This window comes from Mrakia frigida (assembly GCF_051309035.1).
Source record: "Mrakia frigida strain ATCC 22029 unplaced genomic scaffold BDY24scaffold_6, whole genome shotgun sequence".
NCBI lineage: Eukaryota > Fungi > Basidiomycota > Tremellomycetes > Cystofilobasidiales > Mrakiaceae > Mrakia > Mrakia frigida.
In genome coordinates this window covers 122,577-139,749 of record NW_027481275.1, presented here as the reverse complement: position 1 = coordinate 139,749, position 17,173 = coordinate 122,577, and the positions used below count along the sequence as shown (strand labels likewise).

Below are 17,173 nucleotides of genomic sequence, written 5' to 3'. Positions count from 1 at the left end.
TTCGTTTGGCATCTCCTTGTGCCCCATCACATCCTCGCTCCCTACATCATCTCGTTTCGAAGCCTTTGTACTCTTCACCCCACGACCTCTCACGATGCATGTTCTCTTCTATCTTACCTCGATTCATTTCCCACCGAGCTTCTCTCTCGTTCCTTTCCGCCGCTTCGCAAAGACGACGTTCTCGCTCGACTCGTTCGAGAAAAGACAAGCACGTTGTCAAGATCGTCGACCATGTTGAGATTCAAATCTCTACTACACTAAGCTAAACTTCAGCCTCTGATCAAGCCCAAGCGTTCTCGTCCGGCGGAGGCGCTCCTCCTCCGTTCACGAACGACGACGACCCGACGGTGTTCGAAACCGACGTCGAAGCTTCTTGCTCCTCTTCCTCCTCTGGAGCTGAGGAAGAAGGAGGAAGAGGGGAAGGAGGAGCTTGTCGACCGCCTGTTGGGTTCTGCTGGACGAGCTTGAGGAGGTCTCGGTGGTAGTCTTCAAAGGCGGCGATGAGCTGAGGACGAGGACGAGGACGAGATCGAAAAAGGGGAACGAACGGTCAGACGAAAGTGCGAAAGAAGAAGTGGAAGACGGATAGAAGGGGGTTACTGACGATCTTCTGCCTCTTGATCATCCCCTCGAGGAAACGTTCCAAAGCGATCTTGAAATCCTCGACTCGTTCCGTCTCGAACCTGACGAACTCGTTCTTGACCAGTCTCGAAACGGACTCGTACTCTGCCTGAGCTTCCTTGCTTCGACGTTCGGCCTGAAGAAAACAAAACGGGTAAGTATCTGCTTGTCAGCACGCGGAAGATTTGAGATGGGAACGAGGAGACACGAAGGGAGAGTTGAACTGACCTCCGCAACGATCTGAATCTCCATCCCGACCCTCTCCTGAGGGATCTTCCCAGCCTTCCTGGCCTTCTCGAGGTTGGTTCGAAGTCGGCGAGATTCAGCCTCGAGGGACTGCCACGAGAGGTAGGTCTTGACTCTCGAGGCGAAGGCGAGCTGGGAAGGAAGAGAAGGAGCACGAGAGGGGAGAAGTCAGACGACGCGTCGAGGAAGAGTGACAGAATAAGAGAGGAACGAGGTCGAAGACGTACTCGAACCGAAGCGATAAGACGGATGTACTCGTCAGCTGAAAGAAAGCAACAGAAGAACGGATAAATCAGCCTGAGAAGGTCAAGGCGAGAAAGAGAAGGAAGAAACGAGACTTACCCGTGGTCATGAACGTCCTCACATCTCCCTTCGCGTTATCCTCGTGCACATCCCTCGATCGTCGTCCGATATCAGCCAGTCGTTCGAGAGCATGGGAGAGCTGCTTGCTGAGATCCGAGGCGGCCAGGCTAGCGATGGCTTCGGCGAAGTCAGAGGTTGCGACGGCGAGGTCTGTCGAAAGGACGAGGAGTGGTCGTTAGACTCAACGTCGGAACGAGAGAAGAGGGAAAACCAACTCACCCAGTCGTTGTTTCGAAACGAGCTCGATGGACTTGACGAGGATCTTGAGTTGAGATTCCAGCGTGTCGAGGACGAGCTTCTTCTGGTCGAACCACTGCGAGGGTCGAAAAGGAAACCCGAAACGCGTCGTCAGTTCCTCCTTCTCTTCTCCTTTCGAAGAGAACCGTCGAGAGAGATGAACTCACCTCATCCCTCTCGTAGTACTTGGGTCCCGAAAGCGTGCTGGTGAGCGAAGCGAGGTACCCCTTCTGTTCCGACGCGACCTCCGCTTTCCGGTTCTTCATCTGGCAGGAAGCGGAAGCGAACGAGATCATCGAACGGTGGTCAGTTCAGAGACGAAAATAAGATTGAGAACGAGCAACTCACCTCCATCGAAAGCGTATCACTCTCCAAAAACAACCTCAGATCCGGATCGAGCTGCAGCACGGGATGGTTCGCCATCTTCTGCAAGCACTGCTCCAACGCGTTCCTTCTCGTCTCCACGAAATCCTCTGCGAATCGACCTGTACCGAAAAAAAAAAAAAAAGGGGGGAAACGAAAAAGAGAAAAGCGTGTCAGTAGTGAGGGCAGACGAGACGTCGAAAAGGCACACCGACGCAAGGAAGAACGCACGCGAAGGAGCGAAGTGGCTCTCACTGGGAGAGAAGAAGTACGCACCGAACGGATGTTTATCAGGTACGGGAGGCACGATCACTCCCGGGTTGTTGGACTGGAGGACGGTGAAGAGCCAGAGGAAGTCGGAGAACCGACGGAGGACGGAGACGTCTTGACGAGAGAAGGCGGATTGGGAGGTGGTCTGAAGAAAAAGAAAAAAAAAACGAGGTGATAGGAAGTGAGATCACGGAAGCAGAGTAAGGGAGAGAGACGAGGGAGGGGGGTGGAGTGGACTTACTCGAGTGGTAACGGTGTAGACGATGCTGGAAGGGGAGGAAGAAAAGGGAATCAACACGCGTCGAACCCAGCATCTCTCGCTCTCGGTTCTCTCGACAATTAAAAGGGACGACCGACGGACTCACTGAGCAGTAGCCGCCAACCCAACCTTGGTGGGATCCCCCACGTGGATCTCAAACATCTTGTTCGCAGCCTTCTCTCCCTCGAGAGCCATCGGAGGAGGAGGAGGAGGTGAGCTCGACCTCGCTCGATCCACTCTTGCCTGAAGCGGCTGCTTTCCCTCGAACCAAAACCAAGTTCAGCGACCGCGCTCTCTCTCTCTCTCTCTTCAACGAAACCCACAAAGATCGTTCAGAAACTCACCCTGTTATCCTCTTCTTCCTCCTCGTCCACCTCCTGCTGCTGCTGAACCTGAACCTGCTCCTCCGCACCCCATCCTCCAGCCTCCTCCTCTCCTCCCCACCCGCCAGCTGCGACCATACTACTCGACGACACGATCGTCTGCTGCTGCTCCTCCTCGCCTCCCCATCCCACTGCTGCCGACGACGAGGCCGATGCTCCTCCGAGCGCCAAACTCGCGAACGATCTGTCGAACTCCTGGGTCGGCGTTTCGAGCGGACTGACGACGACTCTTCCGACGTGAGGGGTCGGAGGGAGAGTGTCCGAGGAGGTGGATTCGGTGAAGAGGGAAGGCGTCGAGCTATGGTTTTGACTGGGTGGGGAAGGGGGAGGGGAGGAGGATTGGGGTGCTGGAGGAGGGGGAGACGAAGGGGTCGAGACGGGGAGGGGAGTTGAGGAAGGGGACCGAGAGGAGCTGGAAGAGGAAGAATGGGCTGGGAGGTTGAGGATCGGGGGTTGTTGCGGTTGAGGAGAGGCGAGAGGAGTGGGTTGAGTGTCTTCGAGGGCTGCTGGTGGAGGTGTAGATGGACGAGGAGGAGGAGTTGGAACGACCTCGATCTCGACTTCCTTCTCCGGTTCGGTTGAGCTCGCAGGGACGACTCGTTCTGGTTCTGGTGCAACGATTTCCTCCTCCTTCTTCTTCTGATCGAACACGAGCGGTTCACTCTCCTTCCTGATGGTTGTTGTCTCCTTCTTCTTTGGAGAAGCGACGACCTTCTTCTTGACCGGAGTCCTCACGCTCGGCTTGAACGCACTCTTCATCTTCTCCTCCTCCGTCTCCCCTAGCAGACCCAACAACGGATTGAACCCTCCCGACGACAACGTCCTCCTCCTCCTTGGCTGAGAAGACAACACGAGTTGCTCCTCCTCTACGGCGTGAAGATCTATCACGGGAGGTTGAGAGTAGGAAGGGACGCCCGAGCTCGCTTCGAAGGAACCTCCTCCGAATCCAAAAGGAGTACTAGGAGTAGAAGAGGATACGTCGTGAGGCTGAGTAGGAGTATACGAACTGAAGTGGCTGCTGTTGTTGTTGTTGTAATCGAGGTTGCTGTTCCCCAACCCACTCGCACTCGCCCTGCTCCTCCCTCCTTCCTCCTCCTCCTCGTCGTGCTCGTGCTCCTGCCTCTCTATCGCAGCCACGTAAGGACTGGGTCTCTCCTCCTTGGGCGACAAAGTAGGAGTTTCCAAAGGAGCTCCGTAAGGATGTTCTTCTTCCTCTGGATGCGAGAAGCCGTACTCGTCTCGAGGAGGAGTGCTCGTCGCTGGGAGGAAGGAGGGAGGAGGAGGAGCGAAGGGATCCGTGAGCTGAGGAGGAGGAGGAGGAGGAGAGGAGGAGAAGGAGACCGAAGGGGTGTAGACGGAGGAGGAACCGAAGGGAGAGACCGAGTTGGCGAACGGGTTGTCGTCGTCGTCGCCGCCGAACATTTGTTTAGGAGGAGGGAGGCGAAAGGGAGGGGGGAGGGGGGAGGGGGAGGGAGGGAGATGGGAGATGGGAGGGAAGGGAGGAAGCGAATCGAGAAGTGCGAGCTCGCTCCGTTCCTTGACAGAAAGTATCCGCAGGGTGATATATGTCACCTTTTGGGTTGACTCGCTTGACGTTCCAAAGTCTGCAAGAAGACAGGGAGAAGTAGAAGATCGAGAGTCTCGATTTAGAAAGATCAAAAAAACAGGCGGTCTGTTGTTCTCTTCTCCTCCTCGCTCGTGGTCGTCCGGTCGTCTTTCGTTCGAGATTGGCTCAGCGTTCGATCTCCTTGCCGTCCTGGAAGTTGTCAAATCGATTGCCATGTCATCAGAGACCGTACCAGACTGTGTTGGAGATTGAAAAAAGCGTGAAAGGGAAGTAGTGGCCAGATCAGACGAAGAGGAAAGGTAGACTGGTCAGAGCGAGCTCGAGGACTTCTATATAGGAGACAACAACGTTCTTGTGCGCGAGCAAGAACTTACTTCGTGAAAAAAAAGGTCGTGAACAAGAAGCAAGGATCCAAAGTCGAAGTGCGACGCGTCCAAATCAATCTCCGACCACAACCCACTCAATCTTCCCCTCCCTCCTCTCCCTCTCCTCCCCAAAAATCCCGTCCTCCTTCCAAAACCCCCTCATCCACTCCTCCAAATACTCCCTCTGCCCTTCCGCTCTCACCTTCACCACGACCCTCTCCACCACCCTCGAAGCCAACACCGAGAACCTCTCCTCCCTCCTCTTACTGCTCGTCCCGCCCAACAGCTCCTCCATGTTGCTCGCCACCACGTCGTGCTGGTGGATCAACCGTTGTTTCGGGACGGGCCACGACTGGGAGAAGTCGAACCCGACGGTAAAGGGACGACGATGGGGAGCTTTGGCGAATTGGGATTGCGTGAGAGGGTCGAAGGGACCTGAGAAGGCGTTGAAGGAGATTCGTTGGAGGTTGAGCCAGGAGGAGGAACGGTCGAGGTTGAGGTAGGCTAGGGGACCGTTTCCCTTGCCTCTTCGGAGGCCAAGTCTCGAGGAGGAGGAGGGAGGAGGAGGAGGAGCGCGGGGAGAAACGATTCCTGAGATGGTGACGATGTGAGGATCGAAGAGAGGGAAGATGTTCTTCGCGAGGAGGACTCGACTGTAGACTCTTCCATGGAGGTCCAAGGGAGCGAAACGTCCGACGAGATCAGGAAAGATCTGGAGGTCGAGAATGTCGACGCGAAGGGCTCTCCAGGTTGGGAAGCGGTCGAGGGAGAAGGCTCGAGGGACGTCCTGGTCGGAGTCGAGAGCGAAGAAGGTGAAGGACTGGATTGGTCGACGGTCTAGGTCGAGAAGGGAGGAGAGGTGGGTGTTGTGCTGGGAGGGCAGCTGGTACAAAAGGGACGGGAAGGCGAAGAGGTCAGCTCGAGCCCATGACCTGGCCCGACCTCTCGTCCTCCCACCTCCTTCGGTCAACGTCTGGCTATCTGAGCTGAACGAAAACTCACTCGAGACGCGCACAACTGTGCGAGATGATCGTAACCTTGAATGGTGATGTTCTCGTGGAGGAGAGGAGCTGAGAGCTCGAGCCAGGCCAACGAAACCAGACCCGTGGTCGCGAGAGTGGAAGCGTCGCAGAACTTGAGGATCTGATGCTCGATTTCCAAAGGAAGATCGGGGAGGGGAGGAGAAGACGATGAGGTGGCGAGCTTTTGAAACGAAGAAATCATCCTTGGGACGTTGTTGTGGGTGGGAGGAAGGAAGCAGAAGAGGAGCGAAAGCTGAAGTTGTCGAGCTCACGAGAGAGAGGGTCGAGCGGGTCGTGATCTTGCCTTCAACGTCGACCCTCGTCCTTTCCTTTGAGGATGGATCCTTTAGCCACCCCAACCCTCGCCAGTTCAGCTGTTCTTCAAAGCACTCCAAAACCCAAGAGAGTTGTGACGGCGACAAATCTCGTCTCCTGGGAGGGAGCACCTTCACCCATCCGAGCTAGGATCGATCCTACACTCAGTACGTCCCTTCCCTCTCTTTCTGTATGATTCTCGTCTCTTCGAATTTCGTCAGCTGACCAGGTCCTTTACCCCTCAGATGTGAAGGACATAGTTCGACAGGTGAGTCTAAGGAGACACGGTTCAAGGGAAGGAAGGAAAGCTCGAGCTCACCAAACGTCTCCCTTCCTCTCCCTCCTCGTCCTCCTTCTCTTCTACAGCTCTGCGTCTCCTTCCAGATTGTCAAACCTCCACTCATGTACGGCCTTCGAGTCGTGGAGGATGACAGCGTTGTCACAGACGAGAACATCCGTAGGATCGTCGAGGAGAAGAAGGCTCTCAAGATCACAGACTCCTCCGCCATCATGGCGACCTCGTTCCTCACGACTCTCACGAACCCAGAGCTACCTTCCTCGACGCTCAAGCTCACTCTCTTCAACCTTCAGAGGTACATCAAGGAGCAGGAGTTCTGTGAGGAGTTTGTGGATCAAGGGGGGGACAGGGAGATGGTCAAGTTGATCAAGAGATTGGAGGGGAACTCTCTCGCTGTCAGTCGACTTTGCTCTCCTTCTCCATGTCAAGCTCGAGTTAGAGCTGACTCTCGTCTCCCTATAGTACGCTCTTCAAGCGATCCAAGGTCTTTCAGCTCAAAGCAGCCGAAACCTCAGCACCGTCGGCCCAGCCTTCGTTTCCGACGTCAGTCCTTCTCGTCTCGTCTCTTTATGCTTCCTTCTCTTCGTCTACCACCTACTGACCGCTCGCATCTACTCTACCAACAGATCATCCAAGTCATCTCCTCTCCCGTCGCTCCCATCAACATCTCCAGACCAGCGACCTCCATTCTTCGCTCGATCCTCCCCGGCGCGGGTTTCGACCTCATCTACGCTTCGATACGAGAGCAGCCTGCGTTCCTCCAACGAGTAGTTGGAAGACTCAGCAGTCCAGAGGGAGGAGAGGTTCTCAACAGGTGAGTCCCTCATCTTGTTCTTTTGCTCTGGACCCGACGACGAGGGCTGACCTCGTTCGTTCCCACTCCCTCGTCCCCGTCGCAGTCTGATGCTCATCAACTCCCTACTCTCCTCAGCGAGCGACGGTGAAGAGTTCAACCAGTTCATGGCGGATCTCGACAAGTTGGACGTGAGGAAGGACGTTCAGGTCAGTCTTTGTCTGTCTTCGTCGCGTCGACTTCTTTCCGAGCTGAGCTTCCTCTTCTTCTTCCGTGCGCCTCCTGTTCCCTCGCTTCAGAAACTCATGTCGCCTCCTCACCAACCCGATCTTCAAACTCCTCTCCTCGACTTCCAATGTGAGCTGAGCTCTCCTCCTTCCAATCCAACCCGCTGACTGACTCTTTTCGTCTCTCGTGTTTCGTTTCTGACCGCCCACAGCCAATATCCTACGCGCAACCTTCCATCTTCACCGCTCTTCCGTCGACACTTCGTCCAATCCTCTTCATCGATCCATGCTGGAGGAGATCTGGAGCGCTGCTGGTCTGGGGCAGGAGGAGGAACGACTCAGATGGAGTGTGCTTGGGCTGGACGTTCAGGCGGGAGATCACGGTTCGAGGTCGTCAAGAGTCGTTTGGAAGACTGGGAGGTTGGGTTTGAACAGTCTGGTGAGTAAGATCGATCGTCGGAGAAGCTCTTGAGGTTGACTGACTGTTCATCTTTTGGTTTTAGCACTCTTTCGCGACGGGGAATCGAGACGAGTTTTCGAGGGTGAGTCGTGCTGACCGAGAACGATTCGTCTGCCGAGGGGACTGATACTTCGGCTCTTTTATATATTGGTTCTATCAGCTTGTTATTGAGCAGCTCTCGAGACCGGAAGAACGACGATGCCCAATCGGCCGTGCGAGGTACGCTTCCTCCCTCCTCTCACCTCGAGACCTTTAGTGAGAGTCTCTTCACTCGCTGACAACTGTTCTATTTATCTCTCTAGCAACGAAACCGTCGAACTGCTTCTCGAGTTCTGGGAGGTCTCGGACAACTCCATCTCCACCGACTTCACCCCTCTCCTCCTCTCCTTCCCTTACGTTCACTCCCTCGTCCTTCGATTCTTCATCAGGATGTGGAACGACTCCTCAGCTACCATCGAGGACCTGGGGAGAGTGTGCCAAGTAGTCAAGAGCCAAGTCGAGGTGGTGCTGAAGGAGGAGGAGAAGGTGTTTGCGAGGGCGGGACAGGTCGAAAAGGGATTCGGAGAGGAAGTGGCTTACAAGGTCATCAGGGAGAGGATGCTGAGGGAGGTGGAGGAGAAGGACGATCTGATGGGGAAGGCACCGATTAGGTTAGCTCTGGGACGAAACAGAGCGGAAGGGGAGACGCGGTTGGCTCGAGTTTAGAGAAGACGCGTCGAAATGACGGGACGAAACTGACCGTTTGCTTCTTCTCTGTCTCTTTGCAGGAATCTGAGAAACGCTTTGTTCGAGGAATGCTTCACTTTCGTCAAGCAGCAGAGGATCAACTGTCTGCTGTTCGTTCTTCACTTTCCTTTCTCCTTTCCTCTTCCTTCCTTCCTTCTCGCTGACTCGCCTGCTCTTTTTCTTTCGTCTTCATTCAGCGAAGGATCTTGGTTCATGCACGGCACTTCGATCAAAACGTACGCTCGAGAACCAAGTCGAAACATCCCTCGAGGTTGGACCTTCATCCGACTCGTACGTTCTGCGTCTCTCTCATCGCGTTCGTCCTTCCTTCTTTTCCTCCAAACTGACCCCCTCATTCCTGCGACGACCGATATCAGGCTCCCAACCGAAAGTCGCTTGGATACCTCGAGACTCAGCATCAACACGCCACGAAGCCGACGATGGAGGATCTCAACGAACGAAGTGAGTCGATCTCTTTCCTAGCGCCCTTTCGTTTTATCCCGCCTCTCCTTCTCACAATCTGACACCGCTCGCTCTCTTCTTTTCGTTTTTCGGCCAGTCGACATCTCCCTCATCTCCGAGATCGCTCTGCGAACGTCCTACCCAACCTCCAAATCGCACAACGTCGTTTCGTTCAACGCTCCTGGTTCGACGAAAGGAGACACGATGCGTCCCAGTGGAAGCAATCAAGGATCGCTTGGAGGAGGAGGAGTCTTGAAGGTGGCGAATGATCTCAGCTTTTCGTTGCTGGCTGGAGGAGAAATGTCGTTGCTTGAGTGAGTCGGCGCGTCGAGCCTTCTTCCGTTCCCTTTCCTCGTTTTCTTCTCCGACGCCTTCCGGCTGGACCTTAGGACTGACCTTCTTTTTTTTTCATTTCGTACAGCGTCGTCGCTTTAGATCGAGCTCAGTTCAGCGAGTGGACAGACGGACTTAACCTTCTGCGAAGCGATCAAGCCCGAGTTGCGACGCAGGAAACGAAGGACCTTATCGAGCAGTTGACGGATATCGGGCTGAAGGTGAGACAGGCCCTCTTTTACGTTCTTTCCCGTGTTTCGACGGAAGAGGAGAGAAAGATACGGAAGTGGGATCTCTCATTCCCGTTCGCCTCACTGACTTCGTTCAATCTGCTTTCTCCTCCTCCCGCGTTCCAGTTGAAACTTCTCGATCTCTCGGGAGAGATGGTCTCGATTCCAACGACACTGATCGCTCCTCCTCCTCCGTCGAACGTGGACTTCTTCTTCGATTGAGCAAGGACGGGAACGACGAGGGAGAGGAAAGGAAAGGACGTGAGGACGGATTGAAGGTAGCTTTGCTTTGACGACGATGATGAACGACTTCACGAATCAACTCCCAGCTCCAGTCGAAGAGAATCGTCCTTTGGAAGGGAGGAGAGGAGGAGGGAAAGGAACAGCGATTCAGTCCTCGTCTTCTCAGCCGCCCTAGCGACTCACCGATCCACCCTCTGTCCTTCCTCCTCTTCCTTTCCCTTTCGGAGACCCTTTTCGAGCATCAGAACAGAGCAGAGTATCATCATATGAACACGGTGCTGGATATCGAACGAAATCTGTTGAAGGAAAGAAGGACGAAGCGGTCAGTTTAGATGCTCGAACGCGTCGTGGCTTGAGGACGAACTCTTTTCTTTCCAAGCTGAACGAAACGGACGAGAGCGACTCACCTCAGGATAACCTCTCCCAGTCCAACTTCTTCCCTCCAACCTCCCTATACCACGGGACGGCTCCATTCCCAGTCCTGAGAAAAGGTAACGACGCTCTCCTCCTCCTCACCCCCTTCTCCCATCCCCGCTTCCTTCAACCTCTTGATAGCCCTCCTCCCAAAAGCCGTTTCCGACGAGACTCCACTTGACGTCAACCTGCTCCAAGCACTGACGAGTCCAAGCTTCGAAGCCCACTCCTCCGAGAGTCGATACATCGTGTCGGGATGATCTTCTCCTCGTCCTTCTCCGGTCGTCAGAATTCTCTCTCGACCTCCTTCCAGGATGCGCATCTCGTAGGTTCCTCTACTAGCGGCGACGTAGGCGGCCACCGGATGTTCGAGTCTCCAGTCGCAACCTCCCTCGTCGGGAGAGTCAGGGAGGGACAGAAGGGATGAAGGGAACTGGTCGTGTTCGAAGAGGGAAGCGTTGGAGATGGAGAAGTTGACGTAGAGAATTGGTGCGCTGCAGTAGAATGAAGACGAGTCTCAGCTTCTTCTCTCCCATGGAGAAAACGAGAAGTAGATCCACTCACTAGGCCATCTCAATCCAGAGCCTCGCTGCCCACCTTCCTCCCTTGATCTCCTTCAGCTGTTCCGAGCTCATTTCTGCGACTTGGTCTGTTCCTGCCTCTCTTTCCGCTGCGAGTATACTCTTCAAGACCAGAGGTCCCATCGCCGCATTGCTACCAAGATCCGAAGCTTTTCTTACGCTGAGATGCACGCGTCTCCTGCTTCCTCGTCCTTGACTGCTCTGCTTTCCCTGTCCTTCTCCCTTTTCGATCCACCAGAATCGCTCCCAAGAGCTCGAAAGGAGTCTCAGTCACTACTGAAAATCGGAATCTCCGAGGCAAAGCCAAGACTGAGCCCCAAAAACGCGCCCGACGAGCGAAGAGAGAGAGAGGGAATGAAGGGACGCGACGCGTCGCTGCCTTCCTTCCTCCTGTCCCAGCAACCTCTCTCCGAATCGCGCCCAAACGTACCTATTACACGGGCATGGATCCCCTCCTCCCGAACACTTCCTACAGGCAACAACTCTCTCCGAGCCCCCCCCAAAAAGAAGAAAAAAATAAAGTCAAAAAGAAAGCCCTGAGGGCAAGCCATAAATTCTCCTGCGATAACAAGATCGAGGAAGCTGATGGTGGTAGGTTGCAATAAGCAAGAACATCGCGTCGGCTAAGGCCTCACTCGCTGATGTAATACCCCAGCACAAAGATACCCAGCAAACGACATTCCGCGCTGCACAGACGTGCAAGCTTGAAGGAGACGCGGGCTTGCTGCTGGGTGGTCAGAGTGGAGAGAGCACGGCAGGATGGGGAGAGGGAGAGGGAGGAGGAAGGGGAGGAAGGACGGGGGTGAGGGGAGGAGGAGGGGGGGGCGTGAGACGTCGTTGGATTTGGGAACGAAGGTTGTGGAGAGAGCGAGAGGTTGGGAGGTTGGATGGTTGAACGGGTGGGAGGAGGGAGGAGGAGCTAGGTGAACAGTTTGGGTGGTGCTTGTATAGTAGTAGCAGCGGTGGGAGAATCGTCGAAGGAGGAGGAAGGGAGGAGGTTCCTTCCCTGCCCGTCCAAGCACCCTTTGCGATCGTCCGTCGGCGGAGAGTGTGGGTTCGAAGCATGGTTGATTGGAGGAGGGAGGAGACGCAGGTCGAGAGGATGTTGAAGGAATCGAAGGATTTCCCTTCCTGGCTCAAAAGAGATCGTCAAAGAGGTCAGCGAAGGGAGGGCTGAAAGAGAGAGAACCTGCGAGCTCGCTCTTTCTCCTTCCTCCTTCCTTCGGGCCAAACAAGCAGCAAAGGAGGGTAAAGGGAAGCGAGCTCACCAACGGTTCGACCCCAAACGATTCAACCCCTCTTCGTATCCCTCCTATCTCCCAGCAGGGAAGCAAGGAATCGAGAAGGGAAGAGCTCGGAACCGAAAGCAAAGGCCTGCGTCAGGAGTCAGGGGTCGAAGAGAAGGGGAGGAGGGAAGAGAAGGTGTGTTGATGAGCGAGAGGAAGGGTTTCCTCGAGAAAGAAAGCCGGATCGACCTGCGAGCGAGGAGCAGAAGGAGAAAAGTTAGCTTGTACCAGCAAGGAAGAAAAAGCGAAAACTGCAGATCTTGATCCGATCCATTGAAGGGACTGGAGGAGTAGCGTGTGAAGCTGCTCCTTCTCTTTTCGCTAGCTCCTCACGAGCGATATGCAGATTTTATGCGACTAATCGGTAGCCCCAAAGCTAAGATACAGCTGAGAGGTCGAACGAGCGAAAAAGGAGCAGATTCGGAGGAGGAATCGTATCCTCCCGACCCTGGCCCTTCTCTCTCAACCTCGAGTTCCTCCGCCTCCCTCTCTCCCTGCCTCTTCTACCTCGCTTCCTTGTGCTCAACCTCGCATCGCTGACCGTAGGAAAGGATTACTCACTCAACGCTTCATTCAGCGCAAAAAAAATCTGCCTTCTCCAACTCTTGCTTCTCTTCCTTCTCTTCCTCTTGCTCCCCACGAGAAGGGAGGAATCAACGTTGAGCTCGACAGCTCCACCTCCTCCACTCCTCCCTTGAGGGCACGCTCATCGCATCCCGATGAGTTTTTGGCGAGCGAGAGAGAGAGGAGTATAGGTAGAAGTGGAAGAAAGAAGGACGGATGGATCGCTCTCGGAGATGATGGTTTGAGGGAAGGGAAGGTCGAACAGAAAGGGATGTTTGGCCGGACGTGCGGACGCGGGGCTAAATGAGCGCGAACAAATCTGCTTTTCTCGGCTTCAGAAAGACAGTAGGTATCAGAGCAAGATGAGCTGCTGCTGACTGCTCGTTGAAAAAAAACGACGCTCAAGAGGGAACAGAAGAGGAGAAGGACAAAGCCGAGGGCGACGACGACAGACGACGCGAGGTTAAATGAGGTCGAGCTCAGGATGCTCTTTCTCTTTTTTTCCCCTCAGGTCTTCAAGGACAGCGTTGGGATATAGAGAAAACGTATCTACTCTCTCCTATCTTACCGGCTCAGCAGACGCCGATTTATCCGCGGCCAACGAACGAACGACGAACGACGAACGATCTTCAAATCGACGCGTCTCCTCCCTCCCTCCCTCTCCCAATCCCACCCTACTCCCTCTCCCCCACCTCCACCTCCACCTCTCTCTTAGGCCACCACCCCACCTCCCTCGGCTCAACCTTCCACTTCCCAGCACCCTCCCCCTCACCCTCCACGCTCATCTCTCCCTCTCCCCTCCAGACACTCCCCACCTGCTCCAGCCGCAACAACGCCAGTCCCACGACGTCTCCTTCGGGAGTGCGGACGCTGCTGAGAATTTTACCGGAGGAGCGACCGCGGGAGGAGGGAGCTGGGGAGGAGGGAGAGGTTGACGAGGAGGGAGAGGGAGAGATAGCGACGAGACGGACGTCTGTTGAGGGAGTTGGAAGAGGGAGGGGAGAGGAGCTGGAGTGGGAGGGAGGAAGAAATAGGGAAGAGAGGGAGGGAGAGAGAGTCAGTGCGGGCAGAGAGAAAAGAAAGGGAAGACGGGATGACACTCACCTCGACGCGTCGCTGTCGTTCGTCGACAAAGGAACGAGTTTGACCGGAACGATCCGTTTCCTCGTCGCTCCGGTATGGTACGTTCGAACGGTGAGTTCTTGGCCTACGTAGCAGCCTTTTCGGAAGTCGACTGATAAAAGAAGCGAAGCGAAACACGCAAAGAGTCAGAGTCGAGACGCGCAGGAGACTTCGGGAGATGAAAGAAAGGACGGGTCACTCACCACCGCCCATGAAATCAAGGTTGGACTCGGAAGGAAGAGCCGACATGGGTACGATGTCCTCGATTCCTTCGGGGACGCCGTGGAGGATTCGATGGAGGGTGTAGGAGGAGGGGTCGGGAGGTGAAGACGAGGTTGACGGAGAGGCGAGGGAGGCTGGGTGAGAGAAGAGCGGAGAATGTGGGAGAGTAAGAAAGGGGGGAGATTATCAGTGTGAGCTTATCGAGAGAAGCAAAGAGAACGGAAAGAAGAAACAAAGCGAAAAATGCGTCGAACACTCACGTCTCCCTCCCTTCCTGACCAACCCTCTCCAACCCATTCCCGGAGCTCTCAAATCCCATCCTCCCACCTCCTCCTCCAACCCAACTGGACTCTCTCCCTCTGCACCACCACTCGTCCCAGGCAACATCGTCTGCTCCTTCTCCCAACCTACCAAACCCGCGCTCTCCCCTGTCCCCCACTTCCAACTCCTCAGTCCATCCTCCTTCGCCTGCTCATGATCCCACGCAGCCCATACGTCCCACTGATCGGACACGTCCTTGAGGGATACTTTGGATCGAAGCACGAACTTCTTGATGGCTGGGATGAGAGCAGGGGAGGTTCGCGAGTCGAAGTCGATCAGGAAGGAGGACGTAGGAGGGTGAGGGTAGAGGTGGACGTCAAAGAGGATTCGGCCCTGGGATTAGATAGATGCATACGAGGAGAGAGAAAAGAACGAGAGTCAGTATGGATAGTAAGCGAACGAGAGCTGCGAGGAGGAAGAAGGAGAAGCAGATCGATGAGCTTCGCTTACCTGAGCGTGCAAGAACGAGCCATAGAACGGTCTTCCAGAGAAGGAATCGGGAATTTTGACACCTGTGATTCCGTTAAGGAACTTGGTAGCATCCTTGCCACCGACGCTGATAACGCTCCGATGAGGGACGGGAGAGGAAGAAGGGAAGATGGAAGTCGAGGAGGAGGAAGGAAGGGAGGACGAGTAGGAGCGTCGTGGTTGGGTCGAGAGGGATCGGATGGAAACAACAGAAGATCTTGAGAGAGCTGAAGAGGTCAACAGCTGAAGCTGAAGAGGAAGATGGTTGAACATGGTTGGAGGGAAAAAAGTTGAAGATGGCCGTCGGTAGGGAAAAGAGGTGAGCTCGAGCCAAATCGACTACTTCAACGAAACGCTCCGTTCGTCGTTCCTCCTCTCTCCTCCATCATCGAAAAGGAACGAAAAGACAGGGTGAGCTCGTTTCCCTTCTTCTCTTTTAACCACGAGGATGCCCATCAACCTAACTCGTTTCCCTAAACTTCGTAAAAACAAGGACTCTTCCAGCTCGGCTTCTTCCTCTCCTCGACCCGACTCCTGGTTCTCCATCCCCTCTCCAGCAACCCTCTTCTCCTCTTCCATCCCTTCCACCGACAACGAAACACCAGCAGCACTTTCCACGATGTCCGCTTCTACTACCACCAAGAACGCTACCCAGGATGTCAAGACGACGGCTGGAAGGAGGAAGGCTGCTGGAGTCAGGAAAGGTGCGAGCTCATCTCCTTCTCGTCCTTCTTGCCACATCACTCCGTTGTCTCTTTCTTCGTTTCTCTCGCTTTCCTCTCACTGACATCCAGTCCAACCTCATCTCTACTCCTCCAGCCCAACCTCCTATCGTGAAATATTACCTCGTCGCCTACAACCTCCTCTCCTGCCTCGCCTGGGGTTCCATCCTTCTTCTCCTCCTCCTTCACATCTTCTCTCCTTCCAACTCGCCCTCGCTCACCTCCTCCAAATCATCCACCATCACCTCCAAGATCTGGTCCCTCTTCAACTCGGCCGCTACCTCTTCCACCAACAAGCGAACCGTCGCTCTCGATAGACTTCGAGGAGCCTACTCCGCCGTTGGACCCTTGACCAAGATCGTCCAGACCTTTGCCGCTCTGGAGGTTGTGCATGCTGCCACGGGACTCGTGAGGAGTCCTTGGTTGACGACGGCGGCGCAGGTGGCGAGTAGGTTGTGGACTGTTTGGGGAGTTGTCGAGGTGTTCCATCAGGTGAGTCTTTTTTCGCTCGAGCTCGTTCTCCGTCCCAAACGCGTCACGACTTTCCTTCGCCAACGAACGAGCTTCAGCTCTTCTCCATCTTCTACTGGCACGAGCTCCAGGCCTTTTGTACACGCCTCTCTGCCTATCCTCCCAAGCTGACTCCCTCCCTTCCTCCCTCCCTCTCCCTCTCCCTCTCTCCAAACACGCGTCGTCTCTCCCTTAGCCCCAAATCTCCCCCGCCTACTCCCTCCTTATCTTCGCCTGGTCCTTCACCGAAGTCGTTCGATACGCCTACTACGCTCTCAACCTCCTCAACATCGAGCCTTACCCTCTTCTCTGGCTTCGGTAAGCGTTCCCAACCCCTCACTCCTCTTCCCTCTTCCTCTTTGTCCCCCCTCTCTCTCCCAACCCGAACTTACACCCAACCCACCTCTTCCTCCTTCCTTCCATCACAGATACTCAACCTTCTACCCTCTCTACCCCCTCGGCGCCGCCTCGGAACTCTTCCTCTCCTTGATCGTCCTCAAACCTCTCGCTCGCCTCCCTCTCGTTGGCTCCTACCTCGGCGACGCCATTCGAGCCATCGTTCCTGCGTCGTACACCAAAGGGTCACAAGGGCTTTTGGCGCTGAACAAGGGCTTGGGGAGGAGCGAGCACTGGGACGGATTGGATTACTTCAGGGGGTTCTTGGTTCTGATTTGGCCGCCTGGTGAGTCTTCGTTTCGGTCCGACGTGCTGGTGGAGAGAGCAGGTGTTTTTGTTGCGGCTGGGTCGGTCGGAGAAGGGGAGGAAGCGGACTGAAGGGCTGTGGAGCTGTGGAGACCGAAGTCGAAACGAAGACTGACCTTCTCCCTTTTTTGCGTTCGAAATCAGCCCTCGTCGTGATGTACACCTATATGATCGGGCAGAGGAAGAAGGCTTTGAGGGCTGCCAAGGGAGGGAAGAAGGTTGGAGAGGAGAAGAAGAGGAACTAGATCGGGGTTCGGTTTGGTTTTTGAGTAGGGACGCGTCGAGGTCGAAGAGGAGGAGAGAGGGAGAAAGAAGAGCAAGGAAGTGGGAATGAGCTGGAGAAGGAAGAGAGTGGATGGCTGGGTAGTTTAGTAGGATGCTTTGCTCGGGTTCGCTGAATTGATATGCTGCTGTGATTCTCAGAGTTGGGAGGAGAGCGGAATGGGACTGAGGAGCGTTCGGCTCTCGAAGAAACCTC

The 17,173-nt window shown here is 55.0% G+C and overlaps 7 protein-coding genes across 7 annotated transcripts; 2 read left to right on the top strand and 5 right to left on the bottom strand.

Annotated features, from left to right (window-relative positions):
- Positions 1-550: 550 nt before the first annotated feature.
- VPS5 (sorting nexin 1) lies at positions 551-2,242 on the bottom strand (the record flags this gene model as incomplete). Its single annotated transcript, XM_076637275.1, has 8 exons — positions 551-757; positions 850-999; positions 1,095-1,129; positions 1,210-1,380; positions 1,450-1,543; positions 1,635-1,733; positions 1,816-1,952; positions 2,107-2,242. Coding segments are annotated over 8 exons (1,029 nt in total), but the record flags the coding sequence as incomplete, so codon positions are not given.
- On the bottom strand, positions 2,183-4,356 carry BDY24DRAFT_248787 (uncharacterized protein). Its single transcript, XM_076636766.1, has 3 exons — positions 2,704-4,356; positions 2,342-2,611; positions 2,183-2,245 (listed from the first exon to the last, which is right to left on the bottom strand). Exons 1-2 carry the CDS (start codon positions 4,162-4,164, stop codon positions 2,462-2,464), a joined length of 1,611 nt encoding a protein of 536 aa, XP_076499042.1. The 5' UTR covers positions 4,165-4,356; the 3' UTR covers positions 2,183-2,245; positions 2,342-2,461.
- Positions 4,357-4,509: 153 nt separating this feature from the next.
- BDY24DRAFT_439124 (uncharacterized protein) lies at positions 4,510-5,918 on the bottom strand. The gene is made up of 3 exons (XM_076644419.1): positions 5,677-5,918; positions 4,684-5,557; positions 4,510-4,545 (listed from the first exon to the last, which is right to left on the bottom strand). Exons 1-2 carry the CDS (start codon positions 5,896-5,898, stop codon positions 4,748-4,750), a joined length of 1,032 nt encoding a protein of 343 aa, XP_076499041.1. The 5' UTR covers positions 5,899-5,918; the 3' UTR covers positions 4,510-4,545; positions 4,684-4,747.
- Positions 5,919-5,995: 77 nt separating this feature from the next.
- BDY24DRAFT_380361 (uncharacterized protein) lies at positions 5,996-9,862 on the top strand. Its single transcript, XM_076639160.1, has 17 exons — positions 5,996-6,178; positions 6,257-6,279; positions 6,378-6,704; positions 6,772-6,852; positions 6,936-7,123; positions 7,209-7,311; positions 7,402-7,459; positions 7,542-7,768; positions 7,833-7,871; positions 7,950-8,008; positions 8,092-8,439; positions 8,557-8,625; positions 8,713-8,806; positions 8,893-8,977; positions 9,075-9,291; positions 9,399-9,531; positions 9,667-9,862. The coding sequence occupies exons 1-17, from the start codon at positions 6,034-6,036 to the stop codon at positions 9,760-9,762; spliced, it is 2,292 nt and encodes a 763-aa protein (XP_076499040.1). The 5' UTR covers positions 5,996-6,033; the 3' UTR covers positions 9,763-9,862.
- A 329-nt stretch (positions 9,863-10,191) lies between these two features.
- On the bottom strand, positions 10,192-10,832 carry BDY24DRAFT_412808 (uncharacterized protein; the record flags this gene model as incomplete). The annotated part of the gene is made up of 3 exons (XM_076643114.1): positions 10,192-10,264; positions 10,329-10,691; positions 10,762-10,832. The coding sequence occupies 3 exons, from the start codon at positions 10,830-10,832 to the stop codon at positions 10,192-10,194; spliced, it is 507 nt and encodes a 168-aa protein (XP_076499039.1).
- A 2,470-nt stretch (positions 10,833-13,302) lies between these two features.
- Positions 13,303-15,071, bottom strand: IBA57 (Iba57p; the record flags this gene model as incomplete). The annotated part of the gene is made up of 5 exons (XM_076644112.1): positions 14,744-15,071; positions 14,233-14,626; positions 13,954-14,106; positions 13,733-13,862; positions 13,303-13,636 (listed from the first exon to the last, which is right to left on the bottom strand). The coding sequence occupies exons 1-5, from the start codon at positions 15,032-15,034 to the stop codon at positions 13,303-13,305; spliced, it is 1,302 nt and encodes a 433-aa protein (XP_076499038.1). The 5' UTR covers positions 15,035-15,071.
- A 74-nt stretch (positions 15,072-15,145) lies between these two features.
- On the top strand, positions 15,146-17,117 carry PHS1 (enoyl-CoA hydratase PHS1). The gene is made up of 6 exons (XM_076639159.1): positions 15,146-15,172; positions 15,255-15,465; positions 15,581-15,975; positions 16,190-16,311; positions 16,422-16,675; positions 16,840-17,117. The coding sequence occupies exons 2-6, from the start codon at positions 15,381-15,383 to the stop codon at positions 16,938-16,940; spliced, it is 957 nt and encodes a 318-aa protein (XP_076499037.1). The 5' UTR covers positions 15,146-15,172; positions 15,255-15,380; the 3' UTR covers positions 16,941-17,117.
- Positions 17,118-17,173: the final 56 nt, after the last annotated feature.